Genomic DNA, 26,307 nt, shown 5'->3' on the forward strand with positions numbered 1-26,307 from the left:
AATAAAAGATATAATGAAAGAATGTGGACGGATTAACTACTTAATGAAATTGAAAACATCTGCAGGGGACAAAATATGAAAAATATAATTAAGAGACTGAAAAACATTTCAAAAATTTTCAGAGACCCCAGGATTCATATCTTTATCATACTAATTGTTCATACTAATTTTTACCAATAAGAAGATGCTTAACCTTGTATAATTAATGAACAAGGCTTATAAAGAATCACACAGATTAATTACAAATAGCTAAACATTTAAGATGTTCAAGTTTATGAATAGAAAAGAGTAAGAAGTGATGCTAATCCTGGTGAAGATAGAGTTGGACATCCTGCATGAGACTGTTGATTGGAGCACAGATGAGTGCATTCTTTCCTCACCAAATCTTGTCCAATATTCCTTTTTAGGACTAGAACACAAAGGCACATTCCAAAATGCAGACAAAGATATTTGCAAGGTGTTCTCCTCGGTCTTATTTATTTATTTGTTTGTTTGTTTATTTTTAAAGATTTATTTATTTATTTATACAAGCACTGGGTACAGTCAGAAGTGCGGGAGGGTGAGATAATTCACCAGAGCCAGAGAGGAGAGCAGAACAGGCAGACTGATGAAGCACACTGCTGAGGGGAGCAGCGGGCGGCAGGAGAGGTCTGCGCACCATGTGGGACCCTCACCTGGCGGCTGGGGAATGAACTGGCGCTGCAGAGGCTGCAGGCAGCTTCACAACCCAGCACTCAACTGCTGCGCCACCGGGGAGGCCTTCCTCGGTCTTATTTAAAAACACAAAAATATCACTAAGGAGTATATTGTCAAATGAGTTATTTTATAGTCACACTAAATATATGTAAAGATATTATAGTCACACTAAATATATGTAAAGATATATTTAGTCACACTAAATATATGTAAAGTCACACTAAATATATGTATTAGTCACACTAAATATATGTAAAGATTTATGAGAATCTTTATTAATGTTGGGAAACCTTTGTAATACAATTTTACTTGAAAAGCTTAATATAAAATAACATGTATAATTTGATCTCAATATAACTTAGAAAAAAGATTGAGAGGTTAAAAGCAAAAATATTAATTGTGGGTGCCCCTGGTGGAGTTTTAGTCACTACCTTAAAGTTCTATATGCTGATCATATGTTATTTGTAATTGAAAACTTATTTTCTGTATTTTTGCTGAATCGTCTTTCTGTTTTGTTGTAGTTCATTCTGCTTCCTTAGAACTACTTTTCTGAATTCTTCTTTGGGCAAATCACAACTCTCCATTTCCTTGGGATTAGTTACTAGAAAATTTGTCAAGCCTCTGGTGGTGTTATGTTTCTTTGATTTTCCATGTTCCTTAAAGTCTTGGATTGCTTTCTGCATTTGAGAAGTATTTATGTCTTCCAGTCTTTACTGACTCACCTAAGGAGTGAATTATCTTCTGTCTGCCCTGTTAGGGACTCTGAGGTTTTCTCTTTTTAATTGATACACGTGCTCCACACGTCTTGTTCCTTCTGGTGGGAGGAAGTCTAAAGATTATAGGTCTGTCTTCTCTTGGTGATGCAAAGTCATACAGGAACGTGCTGTCTCCTCCTGCTTTCTGTGAGGTAGCACTGAATGTGTAAGTGCACATGTGCAATCCCGACCTGAGTTAGGCAGCTCGCTGCACTTGCACACTAGTCACCTGCAGAGACTTGCTGCTCCACCACCACTGGGACTGCACACAGAGAGGGGGCCTCAGGTGCGGATTGTATAGTTGGGGTGCTCAGAGTGTGGCAGGGAGCTTTTGGGTTAGCAGAAGGATCAGTGTCCTCAGTGACTCATGTGTGGGCTTCCTGTTGGAGTTGACAGTGCAGTTAATAGGATCCATGTCCCTAGTAGCCCTCTGAGAGCTCTGGCTACTTTTCTTGCTGCCTCTCCTTGCTCCTTAGTCTTGAAGCGCACTGTAGTTTTCTAGACAGAGTAAGAAAGAAATGGGTCTCTGGTGGATCCTGCACATTGGGGAAGCCTTGTGTCAACACACTCAGTTTCCCCCATAGGAAAAATTGCTTGTGAGATGGTCTCACTTGGTGCTAAACTATGCCTTGAGAGACAGAGAATTTGGGTAAAGGGAATGTGTTCCTCTTACCCTCTGCAATGGTTGAGTCTTAGACTCATTTTTGTCCACTGGTGAGCTAGAACATCTGGACTCTTGCTCTTGTGGTATACAAAGCATATGGATTTCCACCAAGGTGCTCTCTCCTATGGGTGATTGTTGAAATCTGAAGCTTTCACAGGAAGACAATAGAAAATTCCTACTTTACCATTTTGAACACATGCATATTCTTTAAAAGTTAAAGATTCACCACAGTTATGAGCTAAAAGGTGGTATTGTTTATGCCAAATAACTTGTAAAATGATTATGTAATAGCATCGTGCTGGAGTAAATGATGTTTGCTACTTCTGCACATCATTTGGGGTCTAATTTTCTTGAATTCTAACTGGACTCCTCTCTGCTTGTGTCCCCTTCCCATCTTGCATTTGTGTTATAGGACAGGGAGAGGGGCAGCCCAAAAACCCTGCAAACCTGCCTATTCTAAATGGGTTCTGCCATCCGCCGCATCAACACAAAACATAGGAGACTTTAATGGGAAGGAACTTTAATTAAACTAGGAAACAATACAGGTAAGGCAAAGAGTCTAGTTTCTAAATGAAGCACCCAAAGTTACCCATCCCCTCGTGGGTAAAAGTCCATCCATATGGGATCGGCCCAGAACAAGGCCCCAAAGCCTGCTACAAGTCTAAAGCATCTTCCAGTGGGGACCCACAGCAAAGGGTCACAAACAACCGGACAAGCCCGGAAGGAAAAGAGCAAAATCAACATCAAGATAAAAGCTGCCATTGTCACCTCCCCACGGGTCTCACCCACATCTGTGTCACCCAGTCCACGACCAAAAGACAAGCGCAGTTTCTTCACGTGTCTCTAGGCTCCATGCGCCTCCTCCAGGTCTCCTGGTTCCATCCTGCTTCCTTCCTCAGTCTCTTCTGCAGCTTCTTCTTTCCCTGCTCAGCTCCACCCTCCCTTGGGTGGGGCAGGGAACCTCCCCCTTTCCTGGGGACCACCCTGTTGCATTTGGACTGCATTTCCTGACACTCTCGGTTTGAGGTTATGGAAAAGCTTGCACAGAGGCCAGCCTATGCGGGAAACTTACAAGTAGGAGGGGACTTTGTCTTGTGAGTAAATGTTGCCTTTATGGAGGTACCATGTCAATTGGGAGAGACAAGATCAGAAGCAGGAGAAGGAACCAGAATGGTAGGCAGGAGAGATTGATGAAGATAGGTATGCTTACAAATGGAGACACTAAGAGACTGGAAAGCCCAAATAAATAAGCCAAGGCAGTTTGAAACATATTATAGGACTTTGGAGCATACCAACACATGGTGCTTGGTCCATGAGTTGAACCTAGCATAAGAAAATCAATAGTGTACATTTCTCTGGCTGAGGAATTTTAGTATAATACCAGCATTCATGTTATTCATGATCCACTCATCTGTTCTGGGGCATTTAGGTTGTTTCCATATCTTGGATATTGTAATGATATTGCCATTGGGCAGTAATAATGCTAAGATAACCAGAGACTTATAATAAGATTTGGGATTTTTTTTAAGCAGAGCATTTTTAGATAATTGGTGGCTCCTGGAGTCCCTTAGGCAAGGGGATTTTCCAGATATCTTTTTGATTGTAGCACATGGAATATGTGGAATGCTGTCTAAAATGCTACAGTATCAGTGACTTTACATAATCACTGAAATCTTATTATCCTCCTGCCTGCAGGCTTTCTAGCAGAGGGTACAATTATATTAAATGTAGGAAACAAATGGACTCTAAACTCAAGTGTGGGTACAGAATTTCCTGGCATCTCTTTGCTTTTCTGAGAGTCTCATTACTCTCAGATTTCCTTGTTTTCCTTTCTTCATGCTTGGCAGAGACCACACACTCTTGGAACTATTGGATAGTCAGGGGGAAAAGAGACCTTCTTAGTTCAACAAATCCATCTAAACAGATGGGTAAATGTATCTCCAGTTCTTATAAAAGAAAAAGGAAAGCATCAATAAATGATGAGTTGGATTTTTGACTTAGAATTCATGAAATAACAAATTTATTATTGGCTCCAGGGTCTATGAAACACCAGATAAATTTTTCTTAGAATTTGTGGTGCTACATTTTGAGATACTTTCAGGTTTGACCCTTCTTAGTATTTACATTTCTAACCATTTATAAACATCGGATATATAATAAGCATCTGTCCTAAAGGTCTCCAAAGCAGCAGGGTGGGTGCAGGTAAGTTTGGGATCAGCATCAGGGCAGAGGAAAGCGGTGGCCTATATAGTGGATTTGACAAAGGCTTCAGCCAATTCAGGAATCTCTGGGGTCGGGATGGCCCTTCAGGGATTTTTCCTGCCTTGAAACATATTGGGGTGAGGGTGGGCGTTACATCCTCTCATTATCTGGCCTTTGGATGTGAGCTGCCCCTAGGGACAGAGGAACTACTTTGGGCAAGTTGTGCTGTTTTGTTTTTAAACATCCTTGTTTGTAAATTCACAATATAGGATTTCTCCCCTCAGGTGTGGTCACAACAGTTTTCCCACCACCAACGTACCCACAGTCCTCTACCACTCTGGCACGCTCCTCACACCCCACCCCTCCATACTCTCTACCCTCTCTCTCCCTTCCTGAAGGTCTCAGATCTACAGTCTGCTTTCAAGGGTCAGTCTTACAGTTTGTCTTTGTCTGATCCTTTGTTTGGTTTCTCTGGATTCCACATGTAAGTGAAACTATCCAATATTTATCTTTCTCCTTCTGGCTCACTTTCTTTAGAATAATCCCCTCCAGATCCATCCATGTTGCTGCAAATAACAATTTGTCTTCTTTATCACTGAGTAATATTTCACTGTGTAGATACACCACATCTTCTTGATCCACTCATCTGTTCTGGAGCATTTAGGTTGTTTCCTTATCTTGGATATTGTAAATAGTGCTACTGTAAACATAGGAGTGCAGGTTTCCTTGCGAACTAGTGTTTTTATGTTCTTTGGGTGATACCTAGGAGTGGAATTGCTGGGTCATATAATAAATCCATATTTAGTCTTTTGAGGAATCTTCACACTCTTTCCAAGCAGTGTTCTTATGCTAAGGGAAGTGCCTTGGAGAGATTTAGTCAATAGTCTTTATCAGCCACCACTTGTGCGCCCAGGGTGCCCTGACGGGGTTGGGGCACTAGGCACCAGACTGCAGGAGCCACTACGTTTGCCTTTGGTCCTGCAGTTCTCCCATTGTCAACCTCAGCTCCATGTTGCTTTCTCTCTACCTCCACCCACTCCATCTTTTCTACCCCGCTGATTTATTTATTTTCAGTTTTTAGACAGCTTTATTGAAATTTAATTTATGTATCATAAAATTCACTCACTTTAAGTGTACAATTCAATGATTTTTAGTAAATTTACAAACCATCCCCTCAGTCTGGTTTTAGGACATGTTTTCATCACCCTAATAGCACACTCCCTTTAGAAAAAAAGTACCTGATATATTTTATTTTATTTTTTTTTTTATTTTATTTTATTTTTTTAATAGAGGCATGTTTATTTATTTATTTATTTGTTTGTTTGTTTGTTTGTTTTTTGTTTATACATGCACTGGGTACAGTCAGAAGCACGGGAGGGTGAGAGAATTCACCAGAGCCAGAGCGGAGAGCAGAGCAGGCAGAAGGACCGAAGTACACTGCTGAGGGGAGCAGCGGGCGGCAGGAGAGGTCTGCGCGCCATGTGGGACCCTTCTCCGGTGGCCGGGGAGCAGCCGGGGATTGAACTGGCGCCGCAGAGGTCTCGGGCAGCTTCACAACCCAGTGCTCAACCGCTGCGCCACCGGGGAGGCCCACCTGATATATTTTAAAGTAAATCACTCTCAGTTTCATGAGGCAATTAAATTCTTAACTGAAGGGATCTATTGATAGGAACAAGAAAAAACTCACATTCATATGAGTGAGTGAAGTGCCATTTAGCAGTTATTTGAGGTCACATAATACAAACCTTGAAGATAAAACTATCTAAAAGCTGTTTCCAGAGGAAATAGTTCCACCTCCCTTTGTTAAGTGATCTATTCCCAGAGGTTGTCTAAGCATGCCACCCTTGACAAAGGGCCTTGTTCTACTTCATTCCTCAAGAGAAGAACCTGTCTTAGAGCTGGAGAGGAAGTAGGGGGTACGGGTTAAATAAGTATAAATATGTGCAGGCTGTCAAGAACTGTCTGAAAAAGCAAATGGTAGCTCCAAAGAGAGACCATTGTATTGCTTCAAAAAGAGGAGAAAGAAAAGATATGAAGAAGATGGAAATGAAAAACCCAGACAAAGAGGGGAAAATGGCTTTTAAATGGGCAAGGCCAAACACTAGGCTTTTTCTCCTCTTGTTATAATCCTATTTGCATATACGCAAATTGCATCTTGCATGTAAAATAATGGATCTGGGGCCTCCCTGGTGGCGTAGGCGGTTAAGCGCAGGGCTGTGAAGCTGACGCAGCCTCTGCAGCACCAGTTCAATCCCTGCCGGTCTCGGAGCAACCCACACGGCGGCGAGCAGACCTCTCCTGTCTCGCCCGCTGCTCCCCTCAGCAGTGTATTTCATCAGTCTGCCTGTTCTGTTCCCCACTCTGTCTCTGGTGGGTCCTCTCACCCTCCCACGCCTCTAGCCTATACCCCGATTCTTGTATAAATAAAATAAATCTTTAAATAAATAAATAATGGGTCTGAAAAAAGAAGAGCACATTTTTTAAACAAGTGGCATATAATCCATGTACCATAAAAATACCCATTTGAGGTATATAAGTGAGTGTTTTTCAGTATATTTACAAGTATACAATCTTCACTATATGCTTCCAGACTACTTTCATCTAAAATAAACTGGATGCTCATTTGTGGCCGCCCCACATTGTGAACTCCCCATTGCATCCTCCCCCAGCCTGTAGCTACTGTTAATCTACTTTGTGTCTCTAGTGTTTTCTCCTGGACTTTTTATACAACAGGATCATACATTGCATGGCCTTTCGTGTCTTATTTCTTTCCCTTAGAATAATGTTTTCCATATGTTTGTAACATTGCAGCGTGTATCAGTACTGCATTCCTTTTTATGACTGAATAATAATCCTTGTATGAGTTATAAGCATATAGATATAGATAAAACACATGTTGTTTATCCCGCCATCAATTGATGGGCATTTGGGTTGTTTCCACTTTTTGGCTATTATGAATAATTCTGCCATGAAATTCATGTACAAGTTTTTTTTTATATAACCGTATGTTTTCAATTAACCTAGGAATGAAATTGCTGGGTCATATTATAACTCTATGTTTAATTTTTGAGGAACCGCCAAACTGTGTTCCCCGGAGTGGCTACACCATTTTACATTTTCGCCAGAAATGTATGTGGGTTCCAACGACGCCACGTGCTAACCAACACTTACTCTGCTTCTTGTTTGGTTTGCTTTTATTTTATAGCCATTTTTCCTTGTGTGAAGTGGAAAGGTATATTTGAAAAGACACTGGCAACAAAGAAAGGTGAACATTAAAACCAAAGGTCAAGTTCCAGGCTTGAGGCTCTCAATTCTGTGCCCATGACACTTCGTTGTCTGTCAGTGGATAGACTGGGTGGCCCCTGCTGCTGGGGCCATGTCACCTGTGGGACCCAAAGGTGCGCATTCTGGCCTTGCTCGTTGAGTGGGGCCTGCTGTTCCATAGACCCAGATGAACCGAAGCTCAATCATTGTTTCCAAATACACACACACACACTCCTAACCTTAAATACTAGAGAGAGTATGTACTGAAGAGGAAATAATTAAATTATTCTGGTAGCATGAAAGAAAAACTGTCTCTACCTAACACAATTTTTTGTGGGTTTTTAGTTTTGCTGTATATGGATTTTTGTCAGTGTTTTTTGTTTTTCCAAATATCAGAAAGGACAGTCTGAGAAAGAACTTTCTTCTAGAAAAAGATAAATCAAGGATAGCAGCTTTGTTAAATATATGTCCTATGGACCCAACTCAGATGGCATTCTAAACTTCTAATTAGCTTTGCAGTATTTTTGTCATCAAAGATGCATTTGGTATTTGCTATTACCTATAAAGGTAAAACTCAAACTACTAAATCTCAGATCTCCCCTCTAGGAGCTAATTCCTAAATCTCTCCTTCCTGCAGGAATCAGCTAACATTTTTCTGCAGTTCAATGAGTGCCACACTAGACACGCAAGCAGTAAAGACCTCTCCTTCTAGAACCTTCTCTAACTGCTGATTTCTCTTTTATGATGCCACAGGATTCTCCAGCTGGGGTCAGTTTGGCAAGGCTTAGTCACTGGGACTTTCCACTATGACAACTGAGAGCTGCTTTCATGGCTTCTCAAATACAGACTAACCACTCCCTGTTGGGAGGCAGGCACAGAGAAGGTGCTTACAGGACCTTCTTTCATTGTATTTCCCTGAAGGAAGTTCACAAAAAAAAACATCCTTTTGAGAAATTCAAATTATGGGGGTTGGCGTGCTGGACTTTTTTTTTTTTTATGGAAACAGCAAATCAATTTTATTTCTATTTTTTTAATTTTGTATATTTTTTACATCATTCTTCATTTTTGTGCAATGTACGCTTTCTTATCTCCATTATAGTTCCTGTGATATTCCCACCACCAGTTCACCCTTTACCCATGTACCATCACCATAGTTCTTTGTGCTTTTCCCACCCCTGTTTTGATCCTACTCCCCATTCCCTCCCTATAGAATGTCTCTAGTTTAGAGATGCCTATTGATTTTGATATTTACTTTATTACTTTTATTTTCCTGATCCCTTACTTGGTTCCCCTGCATTTCTCCTAAAAGTGAAACCATCTAGTATTTTTCTTTTTCTTTCTGGCTTATTTCACTGAGCATGATCCTTTTTAGCTCCATCCATGTTGCTGCAAATGGCATGAGTTTATCTTTTTTGATTGCTGAGTAATATTCCATTGTGTATATATACCACGTTTTCTTGATCCAGTCATCTATTTTTGGGCATTTGGGTTGTTTCCATAGCTTACCTATTGTAAATAGTGCTGCAGTAAACGTAAGGGTGCAGGTGTCCTTTTGAATTAATGTTTTTGGGTAGATACCTAGGAGTGGAATTGCTGGATCATATGGAAGCTCCATTTTTAGCAGTTTGAGGAACCTCCAAACAGCTTTTCATAGTGGTTGGGCCAGTTTGCACTCCCTGCTGGGCTCTTTTAACATGACTAAATACTCCCTTAAGACAGCTGGGTTCATACCACCCCACATACATCAGAACCATTTACACTGTATTCTACTTGTATGCATGTTAATTCCCCTACTGGACTATTGCCCCTTGGAAACAGGGGCAACATATGACTGGCTTGAGAGGAGACTTCATGATTTTGTGAAAAAGAAAAAAGTAGAATGCAAATAAAGTAGCAAAAATGTTTTGCTTGTCAATGAACTCTTAAAAAAATGTGTTAAGAGAATACACATCCAAAGATAAGCTGCATGAGTATGGAAGATATAGTATGTCCCCAGTGTGTTAGTTTGCTAGGGCTGCCATAACAAGTTCCACAGAGCAGGTAACTCACAATCGAGATTATTTTCTCACAATTCTGGAGTTGGAAGTCAAAGATCATGGTGTCAGCAAGTTCGGTTTCTCCCGAGGCCTGTCTTCTTGGCTTGTAAATCGCAGCCTCCTCACTGTGTCTCTCTCTCTGTTTGCATCCCTGGTGTCACTCTCTCTCTTGTAAAGACACCAGTCTTATTGAATGATGATATCCTTAGCCTTACTTACATCTTTAAAGGTTTCCATTCCAAATATTCACATTCTGAGGTACTGGGGTTAGGATGTCAACCTATGAAATGTGATGGGGTGATCAGGTGGGAGTGGAATGTAATTCAGTTTGTTTTTTTTTTAATGCAAGAACTGGGGTACAGGCCAGAGGTGTGGGGGGAGTGAGAGGATTCATCAGAGACAGAGTGGGGAACAGAACAGGCAGATTGACTGAAATACACTGCTGAGGGGAGCAGTGGGCAAGACAGGAGAGGTCTGCTCGCCACGTGGGATCCTCACCGGCCGGCGGGGATCTAACCAGGACTGCAGAGGCTGCCTACAGCTTCACAGCTCTGTGCTCAACCACCTGCCCCACCAGGGGAGGCCCATGTAATTCAGTTTGTTAATGCCAGATATTGAGAAGCAAAGTGTCATGGAAGACAAGGGGTTAAATTGATGTGCTCCCACAAACTGGAGAGGCATGGATTTGTATTTTGGAAATTTAGACGTGTGAAATTTCTAGACAGGAAACCTGCAAGATATTGTAAATCTGAATTCTAAGAATAAAGATATTTTTATTAAAGTAGGATTTTTGAAGCAGGAAAATAGAGGGCAGAGGTTACATGAAATGTACCCTTAATCTTCCCAAAATGGGTGAGATAGGCCCCCCAGGAGCAGGGAAATGATATGGGGAAATATGGGAAAGCAAAGCCAAATGAAGGCATGAAAATTGAGAGTAAGGGCCTGGGAGGTGTGTGATTATTCCTTGCAGCGGAGGGAATCTTGAGAGCTGCCAAATTGGAACTTGATTGAGGAAAATACTGAGAAGATAAACTCTTTTTTCCTCCAGGCTTGGAGAAAAAAAAAAGAAACATCTGCCTCTAGAATTTGTGGCTTCATCATTGAAAAATGCTGTTGGTAGCTTCTGTTAATCGCAGCTTGTATGTTTCAAGAGACCCTTCCCCTTAGGACTAAATGTAATAGAGGACATGGCTTGTAGAAAACAAACATGTATAACCAGACTTGCTCTTGCTCTTGTAGCCATGTCACAGGGTATTTTCCACTGTTGCTGCATAGTTATATGCCAGCCTTTGTGAATTTCAGGGTTTATTTGCTGTGATGCTGCTTTTTTATTACCTAGCACCACTGCTAATATTTCTCAGTCTGCTCTCTCTAAAATTAACAGCACTGTGCAGCAGGGGAGAAAGAAGTTTTCCCTGACTCTTGTAGGGTCTCTGGCTAGGTTTGAAATTAGGTTGACACAGAGATTAACAGGAGAAATACACAACTTGCATTCAAGTTTTACATGTACAGAAGAGCTTTCGAAAGAGATTAAAGACCCGAAAGTAACCAGAACAGGGAGTTTTTATACCTTTTAGACAAAGAAACAATAAATTTGTGAAGAATTGACAAGACAAGGGGTTTGATCTAGGGGTATTAAATTGTAAGGAAGTGTCTAGTAAGATAAGGGTTAGTTTAACAAGGGTTTGCTTGCACTGATTCCTCTGGGCTAATAAGAGTCTGTCCCTAGGAGAAGGAGCATTTATTTCCTACCTCAATACAGAAAAGGAGAGAGGAGGGATCTCCATTTACTGCTACTTTAATTGCAATTGCCTGAGGTCCCCCAGCAGCCTGCAGAATAGAGGATGTGAGTAGTGGACAGACAAGGTATGAAAACATCATAACGGGGCCTCCCTGGTGGCGCAAGGGGTTAAGCACAGCACAGTGAAGCCATCCTCAGCCTCTGCAGCACGAGTTCGATCCCCGCTGGCCAGGGAGATACCTTACATGGAGCAGCAGACCTCTCCTGGCTCGCCCACTGCTCCCCTCAGAAGTGTATTTCAGTCAGTCTGCCTATTCTGTTCCCCACTCTGTCTCTAGTGAATCTTCTCACCCCCCACACTCTGGCCTGTACCCCAGTTCTTTTTTTAAAGATTTATTTATACAAGAACCGGGGTACAGTACAGATGCATGGGAGGGTGAGAGGATTCACCAGAGACAGAGCAGGGAACAGAACAGGCAAACTGATGAAACACACTGCTGAGGGGAGCAGTGAGTGACACAGGAGAGGTCTGCTTCGCCATGTGGGGTTCTCGCCGGCTGGCTGGGATCAAACCCACGCTGCAGAGGCTGTGGACAGCCTCACAGTATGGCGCTCAATTGCCTGTGCCACCAGGGAGGCCCACCTCAGTTCTTATATGAGTAAATAAATAAATATTTTTTTAAAAAAAACCATCAGAATGCTAGTAAGGGTGTCATTATTGGAAGGTGGGCCAATGGTAGAGTTTGTGGAAGGACACTCTGACTGGCACTGATTCCTCTAGGCTAATAAGAGTCTGTCCTTAGGAGAAGGAGCATTTATTTCCTACCTCAATACAGAAAAGGAGGGAGGAAATAAGAAGCTGGCATATATGGACTCCCAGTAAATGTTGAATGATTGATTACATCAAGTGGATGCGCCCAGGGTTCACCTTGCCCCAGGCAGCACTGTATCTCTTAGAGTACACCCTCAAGCTCTGACATGTGTATACACTGAAACTCATTGGAAGGAGGTTCTAGCAAAATTAAGACTGGTGAGAAATTGGCATCAGTTGCTGAGAGATGTCTTGGGATTTTGGTTATCTTAGAATGGATCATTAAGACAATATAATTATCAAAATATAGTTTCTCCCCTGTTGTTGACATTTCTTTTCAGTCTTGGAATGCTTTTATTTCTCCTGAGTGCCTTTCTTTTCTTACCTAGACTGGTTGGGTTGCTTTGGAAATAGACATTATCCAAGTATAATGTAGCTTGGAATGACAAGGTAATGGAAGAGATTCTAGCACATAGGCCTTTTATAACCGCAATTGTGTTTTCTTTATTAGTTTTTTTTTTAAAGAAGGTTTCAGTGGATCAGTTATTGCACATTAATTGCCATGACTTGCAGAAAATGAATCATAGCTTTGTAAGCATGTTGCTGCAGGGGCATGTCTCTAACTGTATCTATTAAAACTGTAATGTTGTTTATGAGACTATTTTATGATTTTAATATTTCAAGTTTATTTCTTTTTTCATTATGCTTTTGGAAATTTTGTTTCTCTTTTATAAATAAAACATAGTGTTAATATACTCCTTGAAGCTAATTTCCAAGGTGGTATAATTATTTGAAAGAACTCCTTGTTTTTCTTAGAGAACTATCACTACAAATTTGAAAGTTAAGGTATTAGTTGAATTGTTTCTATTAAGGGTCATGCAGTTCTGTTGCTTTATTGGACACACAGCAACACAAAACATCAGAGCTGAAAGGGTTGAGGAAGTTTGTCCTCCAAGGTTTTTTGACCATTGCTATCCTAGGCCCTGTTTCCATAAACACACAAAGAATGTTTAATAAATATGAAATTCAAAACAAATTAATTATTGTCACCAAAAATCAAAGCAAAGCAACATGATAGAGTATGTAATAATACTTCTTTTCTAAGTCACATGTGAGTTTCTGGTTCTGTTGCCTGCAAGGGCATATTCCTACCCTCTGTTGGAAATAGTTGACTAGATTAGCTCACTCATCACTCATTTTATAGATTAAAAAGACTGAAGAATCTAGGGCCTCCCCGGTGGCGCAGCGGTTGAGCGCTGGGTTGCGAAGCTGCCCGCAGCCTCTGCAGCCCCGGTTCGATCCCCAGCTGCTCCCCGGCCATGGGAGGAGGGTCCCGCATGGCGCGCAGACCTCTCCTGCTGCCCGCTGCTCCCCTCAGCAGTGTACTTCGGGCCCTCTGCCTGCTCTGCTCCCCGCTCTGGCTCTGGTGAATTTCCCGCGCTTCTGACTGTACCCAGTGCTTATATAAATAAACAAACAAATAAATAAATAAATAAATAAAATCTTTAAAAAAAAAAAAAAGACTGAAGAATCTAAAAGTCTAAAGAATCAAGGACTGCTCATACATTTAGAATATTGGGAACAGAGCTTAGATAAGAACTCACATATCTTGTTGACTACTCAGTGCTTTACCTATACCCTACTACCCACCCCTCCAATCCTTTAAGAATATTCCCTCATGCAAAAGAGACATCTTATCCAGCCTCATCTTCCTATTGTCGATAATGCTGATGTTCTGGAAGGTTATTTGACTTTATGTTGTCATAGCAGAATGAAGTAGAGGCCAAGAAATACCACATAGATTTGGCTAGTCTGTGGATCCTGGTCCTTTTTTCCTCCTTTATTTCATTTCCTACATCTGTATTCTCTTGATATAGAAACACTTCCCTTCTATAACTTCTGGGGAACAGGTGGAAAGAAAACTAAATCTGAAAATGCTTGCAATAAAATTTGTACCTTTTATAATATTGAAAACTCTTACTAATGGTTTTCCTTGAAGAATTCAACAGGTCTTCTCAAACTTTAAATTTGTTCTTTTTTTTAAAATAGTGTATCTGGTGGAGAGCTGTTTGATCGGATAGTGGAGAAGGGATTTTACACAGAGAAAGATGCCAGCACTCTGATCCGCCAGGTCTTGGATGCCGTCTACTATTTGCATAGAATGGGCATTGTCCACAGGGACCTCAAGGTAAGACTGTCACTTAGTTACATTCCTCAGGTGTTCTCCAACCCACAATGCACTTGTCTAAGAGGATGGGCTCCAGAGGAGGCATGGAGGTGGTAGATGTGGGTGGAATAGAATGTGGGCATTTGTGTACTTTTAGTTGCTGGGTTCTTTGGGAAACCCAGAAGTAGCTTGAATGAAGATGTAGATCAATGGGACTAGCCATTGTTTGGAAGATTTTATGACATTATACGCCAAAACGTCATAGGGAGGTGGGTCGGGTATTGCTTCAAATCTGTCTTAAAGGTAATTTTGTTCAAGACATGCAGGCAATGAAGACCCTTTCCCCAGTGCTGTTCTTCTCAGGCCTCTCCAATTCCAGCTATGTGTCAGCACAACACTCTGTGAAAGAAAGGGGTTGGCAGGTAAAGGGTGTGAAATGAGAGCAAAGGGAAATAAAAGGTTAAAGAGAAAGATAACTGACCTGTAATTACAGCCTTATACAACGTCCTGTACATTCTTGTCTCCCTTTACCCATCGTCACTGAAGGGGTGGACTCTTACTTGGGCACCTTGGCATTCCATTCCTCCCTGTGTCTATATAGGTACCAAAAGGCTGTTCTCAAACATACAGACCAAAGGGGAGACAGTGAACATGTCTACCGGAGAAGCAGAGGAAAGCAGCCCTGTTGATTCATGGTTTTATTTATTTTTTTAAAGATTTATTTATTTATGCATACAAGAACTGGGGTACAGGTCAGAGGTGTGGGGGGGGTGAAAGGATCCACCAGAGACAGAGTGGGGAACAGAACAGGCAGACTGACTGAAACACACTGCTGAGGGGAGCAGCAGGCGAGACAGGAGAGGTCCACTTCACCATGTGGGTTTCTCCCTAGCTGGCCGGGGATCGAACTTATGCTGCAGAGGCTGCGGACAGCTTCCTAGTGCTGTGCTTAATCCTTTGCACCACCAGGGAGGCCAGATTCATGGTTTTCATGTTGCTTCATTCTACAGCAATTCCACATCCATCCCCCAATCTCCCTACGCCAATCAAGATAGAAATTTCTCCCCAGCACACATACCCACCGCTTGTATCATAAACACAGGGATTATAACATTATAACTGAGGCTATGCTGTTCATGATTATTGGAAATCTAAATCAATTCAGAGATTAAATAACAATAAACATTCATGAAAACAGGATTTCAGCCTCTGCCCGCAATCTGGTAGTGGTACAAAGGTACACAGAGGTGGCACTTTTTCTTTCATGAGGACTTCTCCTTTTGCAAGGACTGACTGCAAAGTTTTCCCTTTTTCTCTCCAAATTGCCATTTCCATTGATTAGGATAGCGCTCCCAAAAGTTAGAATTGTCAGAATTCTACAATCGTCAGAATACATCAGAATTGTCTGGAAAACTTGTAAAGAGATGGACTACTGACCTACCCAGAGGTTCTGATTCTGTAGGTCTGCAGTGGGGCCCAGGAACTTGCATTTCTAAGTGCTGGCCAGTGTTGCTGGTGTTGCCTGGGAACCATCCTTGGAGAACCGCCAGAGGGGCAGGCTCTTAGTGTGTCTAGTGGAGAGCTGTTTGGCAATGTTGATGGAGTCCACAGGCCTTTGTCCTTGGGCTGTGAGCAGAATTCGCTGATCTCCAGGACTTAGAGGTCCTTCAGAGGCTCTCTGTGTCCTCTCCAAATGCCAAGCACGTTTCCTTTCAGAACATGCAGGCAACTCTCTAAGCAAGGTAATAATGCAGTAACTGAGGAGATGTGATGTGAAGGGCTGGTTCTCTGTACTTATTAGAAATAATTTCCAAGCAGATAAGCCATTTCCTACAGGGGTAGTATTTATTTTCCTCATAGCACGGTGGATTGTCTGTGTGGGAGATATTGTATTTTCCTCCCACATAATGCTTTTGGAGAAGTACTTGGAGCTCCCAGCCTATAGAACTTTAACATTCCCAACCTAATAATTGCACAAAGAACATTGCCATTTTAGGACCTTTTTGTAATCTCTTTTCAGAACACAGAGGATTTTGATCTATGTGGAAGAAGTTGGGGTTGGGATATTGAATTTTCATAAACGTGTAAGAAAGTGAAAAGAAACAGCAATTTAGGCCAGAGCAATGGAGAACAAGATCACATTCATTTTGATTAGGGCTCAGCCTGGGACACTGTCCAGCTGTATGAGTATAGCCCCTTTTCTGTCCAGAGAGGTATTCTATGGCTTCTTGCCCCAGGATGCTACAAGAGACACTCACGTGTCCTGTTTGTGAAACATGGGCTCTTGACTGGAAATGTCCATGATTGTCCCTTAAGTTAAGACAAAGCTTCTCTCAACATTGACATTGGGAATTGCAACATTCTTTGTTGTGGGGACTGCACTGTGCATTGTAGACTATTTAGTGGCCTCCCTAGCCTCTGCTCACTAGATGTGAGTACCTCCCCCAGAGTTGTGACAGCCAAAACTATTTCAGCATTGCCAAGTATTCCTAGGGGGTTGGGGGAGGGTAATGGCAAAATGCCCCCAGTTGAAAATACTAGGTTAGGATTATATATAACGTTAATTTTACAGGAAATGTTGATTTGGATCTTTTAAAACCTTATGTGAACTTCTAAAGGATTGGGGTTGACATTCCAATTTAACATTGGCCACCAATTATCTCACAAAGTTGTCATAAACTGTAGAAAAATAATTTATAATCATTCCTTGAACTCATAGGACTCCAGGCAGAATTGCAAGTTCCCCTTGGCCACCCCCACTCCTTCACCCTGCTACTGCCAACTGGAGGTCTCCATCTCATACCGGAGTTAACCAACCTCAAGGGTTTTGAGGAGAAGGGAAGTAGTTTATTTGTCAACAAATGAGGAAGGTGGCAAACTAGAGTCTGAAAGACTACTGTCCTCATTACTAGCAGAGGCGTCGGGTATTTAGCTGGCATTATAGGACATGAAAGGGGAATAGGGTAGGGTCAGCACGCTCGTTCTTGTCACAGAAGTGTCTGGTAATTTGGTTGACATCAGCTTGTTTTCATCTCCATCTGGAGTTGATACCTCATCAGATCCCTTATCCCCTGTCTTCCGTATCTGAGCACCCTGGCAAAATATGTGTCAAATCAGTATTCCCAGAAATCCCCTTACCCTGAGTGTCTCTTCTTAGTCATTTTCTATCCACTGCCTACCCCCCAACCCCCCACCCCCCGCTTCTACACTGAACTATAAATCTCCATGTGTCTTTGTGTTCAGAATTGAGCCCAGTCTCTCTACCCACTGCAGTGGGCCCCCTGAATAGTGTCTTCTTCACTATGTTTAACAAGTGTCTGAATAATTTTCTTTTAATAACATCAGAGGTGGGGGATGAAGAAACTTGACCAGCTGTAAGAGTGAGGGATTGTCTGTAAGCTAATTTAGCAGGATATGTGCTGTGACCTCACCATGCAGGCCTAGCAAGGGAGGAGGGACACGCAAGGCCAAGATGGAGGCCTCATTGAAAAGAGGCCAGAAGGGGTCTCTGTGGTGGTGCAGGGGTTTAAATCTCAGCACTATGAAGTTATTGGCAACCACTGCAGCATGAGTTCGATCCCTGGCCAAGGAGCTACCCACATGGTGCAGCAGACCTCTCCTGTCTCTCCCACTGCTCCCCTCAGCAGTGTATTTCAGTAGATCTGCTTCTTCTGCTCCCCACTCTGTCTCTGGTGAATCCTCTCACCCCCCACACCTCTGGCCTATACCCCAGTTCTTGTATACATAAATAAATCTTTTTAAAAAAGAAAAGAGGGCAGAAGAGCCAGACTAAAGTTAGGTCAAGGAAAGAGTCTTAATCGGGTCTCAGAACTTCCTCTCAGCAGTAGTTGCACTTCAGAATCTAACATCCAGAGGCCTGAGCCAGTTCCAAATCCACTGAAGAACAGCATCCCCCACCATGTATTAGTCCCCCCGGGCAACTGTGCTGCACCACTAGGCCAGCAACCACTTTCTACTTGAGTCTAGTCACTCTGAGTAAAAATCATTCCTAAAATTCAAAGCTTGGGGACCAGAAATTTACCACAAACCACTGACAAGAGAAAATATTGCTTTATTCCTGGTGTTGGGTTAGGGGAGAGCCAGACAGAAAATGATATAGGAAAATGAGTTTCTCAATTCGGGTGCCCCCTGTTGTCCTTCAAGGTTTCGTGTAAATGAGAGACATGATTACTGCTTCATTCAGTAAATTGTCAGGATATTGCTGATGAGGTGACATTGCTACTGGACCACAGCAGATGCGTCAGTCCCTGATAGTATCTTCCGAGTAACAATTTCATCAATTGAAGCAACTTATCAGATAAATTCTGTAGCATCCTTGGTCTTTAAGCTCCATAAGCCCTGCCCCACTCTTTGCTAGGAACCAGAAAAGTCCCTAATTTTACATAAAACTCTCTGATTAGCAAATGAAGCTTCACAGTCTCACCCCTCAATCCCGAGGATAACTGCCCCCCAAGTCCTGTCATGGAGACACCAAGCCAGTACCACAGATAAGCAGAGCTCCAGAAAGTGTAACCAGATCTTGGCTATGTGCGTGCTGACTGCAGTCTGCACTCCATCTTGTGCTGCTCAGGGGACAAATGGAGCCATTGCCACCTGTGTTCTGCAGATAGACACCGAAGTTCAAAGTGCTTAAGGACATGTGGCTAGAAAGTGCTGGGCCTCCCCAGTCCTGTTCATTCTTTCCAGAGGCACCCATCTGCTTTCCCTGGGCAGGAGAGGGGGCAGAACAAGCAGGGAAAGAGACCTTTGGGCTAGGGAAAGATTGTTAACGAGCGTCACTATAAAAAATAAAATAGTACCTGCCAAACCCAAGAAACGACAAATTTAAGTAGCATCTCTAGATTGCCTCAAATTATGGCTCATTTTTTTTTTAAGTATAGAGAATGCTAGCAAATGGGACATTTACTGAAAGACTGTATAAGTGCCTGATACTGTGAGGGCCCTCTATGTTACTGTATTAAACACTGCTTTTCTTAATGCATGTATTGTCTAAAGGTCAAGTATGTTCTTAAGTCATGAAGAGCTTTTACAGTCTGGGGAGTCTCCCACAAGTATCCGAACTCTACTAACCAAGCTCTAAAGAGTTTTTTTATTTTTTGTTCTAGCCTGAAAATCTGTTGTACTACAGTCAAGATGAGGAGTCTAAAATAATGATCAGTGACTTTGGATTATCAAAAATGGAGGGCAAAGGAGATGTGATGTCCACAGCCTGTGGAACCCCAGGCTACGTTGGTAAGGAATGTGTGTGTGTGTGTGTGTGTGTGTGTGTGTACTTGCTTGTGTCTGCATGTGTATGTGAATATGTGTGTGTGTGCACATGTGCTTCCCCACATGTCAACTTCATCAGTATTAAACATCTGAGCCTGGCACGTGATCACAGCTGCCTTCATTTCCCCTGAGGGATGAATAAAAAGATGAAGAGATATTGGAATGAGTTAGAAGAGAAATGATTTCCCCTGAAACCTGTTTGATTTGGGTACAGGCCTGAGTGGAGGGAGGCGGGGAGTGATCTGGGCAAATTCCCACATTCTAATACCAGAAATATTGTAGCTACAGCTCTGTTTTCATAGATATATAGGGGGCACTGAGATAACAGTAAGGTGCAGACACAAATAAAACATTTCAAGTGTTCAAACAGAAACAGCCAGAAGGAAAATAGTGGTAGGAGGAATCTTGTTCAAACCTTGAAGAAGTCTCACTTTTCAGTTGGCCAGTCCTGACCTGTATGGGAAAAGTCCAGAATGAAAGTCTTCTCTAAAATAAGAAGCCCAGCTCCTTTGTACCAAACATGCAGAGTGTAGCAAAGGCTACAGGGAATGTGTGACATTCATACAGGGGCTCATCTTCCTTCTTCTGAGGACCCGGAGAAATGCCTTTGGAGCCATGTGTGACATTCTTGAGACTTCCACTTACACGGATGCATTCATTCATTCTGCAGATGGATATTAAAGTGTTTTGTTCCAGATGCTGTTGTAGGGACTGGGGCGAGGCAAAGACTGCGCTGCCCTCGCTCAACTTACATTTTAGTTGGGAGCGACAGACAGCAAGCAAAGAAATGAACAGGATTGTTGTGGATCATAAGTGCCGGGGTGAAAATGAAATGGGGGCATGTAATACAGTCAGAAGGGGTGAGGGAGATTAGAACAGTGAAGGGGACAAGGAGGAAACTTGGGCGTTGTCCTCACTGATGAGAGGCAGCCTTGGGAAAGTTGGGAGCATCAAGCATTCCAGGTAGGGTGTCTGCTTGTGCAAAAGCCCTCAGTGGGAAAAATCCTGCAGGGTGGGGAGAGTGACTGAGAACAGGAAAAAAAGAGGTCAGAAAAGACGTGGAAAATGGAGAGCAAAGCGAATTCGCAACCCACAAACCATGAAAGCTTTTCTTAATGAGAGCACTAAATCCACTGGACAGAGAGGAGGGCCTGCTTATGACTGGTATTCCTGCTGGTCTTGGAGAATGACCACATGACCTTGCCAGTCAAATGAGGAAGGCAGATCTAAAACAAAATAGACCTGGGTCCCAAAGCACTGTGGGGCAGCTCCAAGGGACCATGGAGATACATCAGGGCCTTTTCGAGCTGCCATGATAATGGGTGTTAGATCACTTTAAAGGAACTGGCTCACTTTAAAGGAACTCAAAGGAGAGCAGAAGTGAGCCGACCAGGGGAATAGAGGAAAACAGAAAAAAATAGAGAAACAAAAATTTAGAAGGAGGTGAGAAAGGAGGTGGCCGAAGAAGAAAAGATGTGTCAGTACCGCTTAGCTGGTGGATATCATAGGCGGGGTTGTGTCCCTGGATAGAGTGTACACTTGTCAGAAGAGATTACTCTGCTCACATTAAAGAGGTCTGTGCAGGCTTGATGGAGATTAAGGGCACAGTAAGTAAGCTGTGATCTAGGGTAGTGGGGTGAGAGTTGCAGGAATAGCCTGGACCCGGTCAAGGAGAACCGGAGTCAGGGCTATGAATTGAGATGCTCGTGCAAATGCATGTGCATTTGGGGTGGGGGGGTTTCCTCCAGTTCAGTCCAAGCCATCAGAAAAACAGCTAATAAAAATGAATGAGACAGCTTATTCCTAATTTCTCATAAAAGATAGGGAGGAAAAAGTCTGTTCTAAAGACCATGAATCATAGACAGAGGTAGATGGAAAGGCCTGCCAGGTCGTGGTGTCCATTACCCCTGCCAGGATGGCTTTCCTCTTTTCCGCAGTCTGGTGTCCCGGCGATGCTGGGCTAAGAAGCTGCTGAGGCCGTGGGGTCTGCTCTTCAGGAAGTCTACTGTCAGGCTGCAATTTAAATGTTCTGAAATGACTGTCTATATTAAATATACATCACACAGTTCTCATATTTGACTCTGATGCTGAAAAGCCCTGGCACTTTCTAAATGGATATCTACCTCTTTGTGTCCTGGACAAGCCCATAGTAATGCAGTTTCTCTGGATATCTTTGCCATTGCTGTCTGATGAGCTGGGCTGTTTAGTTGTCACATACTGATGAGTCTGAGAAGCACATAGAGTTGTGACCCCTGCTCTCACTATCCTAAATGGTGGCAAGTGGAGATATCAAGTAATCCTCTTGTCAGATAGCTAGTTTTCCTTGAGTTGGGAGAGGGAGAGGAAGCTTGTGAAAATAGAGCAGATTGTTTGTTTAGTTTGTTCCTATCTATTGTGCATTGAGACTCCTGGGAGGCCTTTTTGAGCAATAAAGGGGCTACACTGGGAAGTGCATATCTATGTAGATGTACTCTGGACAGTGAGCAGCTGAGCTGGGGCTATTTCTTCCTTCTCAGCCTGCAAGGCAAGCTCCTGTTCAGCCACCAAAGCCCCACTTATTTGTTCCCTCTTTTGATTGCTTTCCCAACAGCCATCCTCTCCTTTGCCATCCTGGTTCTTTTCCAGACTCTTTTCTTAGTGTGACTCTGATCACTTTGCATCAGGGTCCCTGTTTATTTGTGTCTCTCCCCCTGTGCTGTGGACCTTGTCTTAGAGCTGGGACTATGTCTTATTCATCTTTCCACAGATACTTGTTAATCGAATCAAAACTCAAAGTTCAAGAAAATTAACAAGTTTTTTCCTCTCCTCCCCTTGCATTCATTCAGCATGCATTAATTATATTCCTGAGGTGTGCACAGTGATTTGGTGGTAGGAACACAAATATGAAGAAGACAGAAAGTCTGACCTCAGAATCTTGACAGTACTATGAGTGGCAGAAGGAAACAGATCAGTTGAATAACGTATGGTAAATGCTATGTTAGTCATCCATTGAAGCATTATTTATTTAGTGTCTACCTTCTGTTCTGGGCACTAGGGATAGATCAGTAGAAACAAAACAAACAGATAGAAATCTCCGCCCCCAAGGTACTGACATTTGAGTGGGATGGAGACAGACTATATGCAAATAATTAACTGTATTAATTAGCATATTAAATGGCAGTGAATGCTATGGAGAAAAATAAAGCAGGAAAGAGCAAAAACTGTGTGTGGGGGGAGTTGCAATTTTTGTTTTGATGTTTAAATTTCATTTATTTATTTTTATTATTTTTTTAAAGATTTATTTATTTATGCATACAAGAGCTGGAGTACAGGCCAGAGATGTGGGGGGTGAGAGGATTCACCAGAGACAGAGTGGGGAACAGAACAGGCAGACTGACTGAAATACACTGCTGAGGGGAGCAGTGGGCAAGACAGGAGAGGTCCACTTCGCCATGTGGGTTTCTCTCTGGCCGGCTGGGGATCAAACTCATGCTGCAGAGGTTGCAGACTGCCTCATAGTGCTTAACTGCTTGCGCCACCAGGGAGGTCCTTTATTTATTTTTAATTGAGGTAATATTGGGGTATCCCCATCAGGTATTACCACCATAGTGCACCCAGCACCAACTAATCAGTATTCTACCACCAAAGAACACTGTGCTTCCGTCTCTCTTTGTTCTTACCTTTCCCTCAACCCCTCCCCTCCTTGGTGCTTCAGTTCTATAGTCAGCTGTCAAGGGCTGGTTTTTAAGCTTACCTTTATCTCACTTTTAGTCTAGTACCTTTCCATTCCACATATTAATGATACCATCTGGTATTTATCTTTCTCCCTGTGATTTATTTCACTTAGCATTATCCCTTCAAGCTCCAGCCATATTGCCACAAATGGCATGAGTTTATATCTTTTGACCGCTGAGTAATATTCCATTGTGTATGTATATATATATATATATATATATATATACCACATCTTCTTGATCCACTCACCTATGGGGTGGAGGTGGGGAGGTGTTGCAGTTTTAAATGCAGTGATCAGGGCATCCTCACTAAACGGTACAATGGGGTAATGATTTGATAGAAGTGCTTTCATTTAGGGGGGAAACATTTCAAGTGTGATGCAAAGACCCTGAGGCAGGAGTATGTGGAGGAGAAACAGGAGTCAAGAAAGAAGAGAATAATGGCAAATAATCTCAGAGAAGTAATGGGCAAGGTATGTGCAAAGCAGGACTCACAAGTCATTGTCAGACTGTGGCTTTTACTCAGGGTGGCAGGAAGTCATTGGAGGATTCTGAGTTCAAACTTGACATGATCTAAGTTTTATCAGATTTCTTCTAGACAGACAGAGTTAAGGAGAAACAGCACTGGGGAGGACTAGGATGGGAGGAGGGAGACCAATCAGAAGACTCTGGAATTAATCCAAGTGAAAAATAGCAGGGGTTGGGCCAGACTGGTAGAAGTGGGAGGGAACTGTCAGAATCCAGATATATTCAGAAGGTAGTGAAGAGAAGTTAAGGACAGTTCCAAGATTATCTGGCCTGAAAGTGTGCAGTTGCCTTTACACAAGATGTAAAAACCTTGAGAGGAACAGGTTGCAGAAATACTACCAGGGGTTCAAGATTTGCTTTATTAAAGTCTGAAGGGTCAAGAAAGTAGCTGGAATATGAGTGTGGAGTTTTGGGGAGAGATCCAGTTTGGAATAATACATACAATTGATTCTTGTTATTTGCAGTAGTTCTAGTCTATAGTATCTCTAGGAGTGCTGAATGAGTGAACGCGAAACCAGTGCTCCTAGAGAAAGCACAGGGTTAGATCCCATGGGCCTTGTGTTAAAAGATTTTCATCAGTTGATGCACGTGTAACTTTTATGTGTATTGAATGTTATTGCTGATTCACTAACATTAACTCATGACCAGCAGCACTACCACTCAGCCTGAATGATGTCTAAACACACGGTTTCTCTATAAGGCACACCCACCTTCTTGTGCTTAGGAACACTGGGCACCACTACAGACATGATCATTTTAAATGGTGGAATAAAAAATAACAAAATATGAAAAATGTGGCACCATGTAGACCACAAAAACCACACTTACTGACAGTGAGAGCTGAAACAAGATGGCAGACCATTGATTTTGGAGACCTTGAATTATGAATTAATTGAATGACTAATTTTTATCTGTGGGTACCTGGTAGTCAGAGTAATGCAGGAAAAAGGTGAAACCAGTCTTTGAAAGAGGACCCTAGTGCTGTTGACCCTGGGGCTGGACACAGCCACCTGCACTGCCACGAGGGTTTATCTCTGCAAGGCTGGGGCAGTATTTAGGATCCCTGACAAAGAAGTCATGCCCTATTCCTCTTGGCAGTTTAGATTTGAACAGGGCAGACAGGAAATTAAACTATGTTAAAAGAACCTCAAATCTTTTTCTACAAATTAATGTGGCAGAGTGCTTCTGCGTCCCTGGAGGAAGACAAGTGTGCTGTCCTCTCTTCCTAGCAAGGTGATTCAGGAACCCCCAGCTGTACTTTAGAAAGGGTGAGAGGCATGAGGTAGTGGAAACTTGAACTGCTTTGTAATGGTTTTGAGCTGAATGAGATTGTTTTCATTGAGCCCTACCGAGCCACGATCCATCACTCCACAGCATTTCATTTGGAGCACATGCCAGTAGCCACACAGTCGCTAGTGGGTGCTACTCTGAAATAGGCCAGAGCATTTCCATATGCTCCAGTGTTCTGTTTCTAAGCAGCACAGCATTGTGGTTCTTTTGATGGTGGCTAATGGTTAGGTTACTAGAGCCATGGGGAAGGCATCATTCCCGTTTTCTTCTGTAACTTAGTTGTAATGCTGCCTGCACAGACATTGGTCTAGCTCTGACTTAACTTGCCCAAAGTAGTTTAAACAAATTTTATCATGTTTTTTCCTAAACAGAAATGGAGACCAGTTGGTCAAAACTCTCAACATATTTTTTCATACAATTAGAAGAATGCTTTTTTTTTTAAGATGTATTTATTTATGCATACAAGAACCCAGGGTACAGGCCAGAGGTGCAGGGGGTGAGAGGATTCACCAGAGACAGAGCAGGGAACAGAACAGGCATACTGATGAAATACACTGCTGAGGGATGTAGCAGGTGCGACAGGAGAGGTCTGTGGGCATCTCCCCAGCCGGCCGGGATTGAACCTGCGCTGCAGAGGCTGAAGACAGCTATACAGTGCCACGCTCAACCGCCTGCACCCTCAGGGAGGCCCCTAGAGGAATGCTTTTAATTCATGGGACTCTTGGGGTTATGAGCCTGTGAAGTGTTGGTACAATCAGCACATCGACTAAATGACCTCCATGATTTTTTTTGGTTCTACCACGATGTGTCCTACAGATATGTGACTTAGTATCCTTTAAGTATCTCTGTACCAATGTGCCAAGGATCTTCACTCTCATATTTTCCCTTCTTCACTCAGAACAGACAAGAAGAAATAGGATTTAATTGATCCACATCACCCAGTTCTCTCATCTTCAGCAACTCCTTCATCTGATGACTCCTTCATCTTTCCTCATGGGTCTTCTTTTCATAACCAACCCTTTAATCTTCACTCTTCTGTGTGGTTGTTGCCCCATAAAAACTTGATTTTTATTTGGTGTTCACATAAATACTATATTTTACTACACAGTTGTATTACATTGTTGTTCTCTCAAACAGTTGGTGTTGAAACA

General features: G+C 42.5%; 1 protein-coding gene across 3 annotated transcripts in view; it reads left to right on the forward strand.

Moving 5' to 3' along the window:
* The window catches only part of CAMK1D (calcium/calmodulin dependent protein kinase ID), a 363,622-nt gene that overhangs the window by 293,023 nt on the left and 44,292 nt on the right, over positions 1-26,307 (forward strand). For all 3 annotated transcript variants that reach the window (XM_054695091.1, XM_037510613.2, XM_054695092.1), the window contains exons 4-5: positions 14,219-14,357; positions 19,463-19,589. In XM_054695091.1, the coding sequence (XP_054551066.1) occupies positions 14,219-14,357; positions 19,463-19,589 (266 nt within the window). The remainder of the gene's footprint in view (positions 1-14,218; positions 14,358-19,462; positions 19,590-26,307) is intronic.

This window comes from Talpa occidentalis, unplaced genomic scaffold, assembly GCF_014898055.3.
Source record: "Talpa occidentalis isolate TD23 unplaced genomic scaffold, MPIMG_talOcc4v2.1 talOcc4.14, whole genome shotgun sequence".
Taxonomy (NCBI): Eukaryota; Metazoa; Chordata; class Mammalia; order Eulipotyphla; family Talpidae; genus Talpa; species Talpa occidentalis.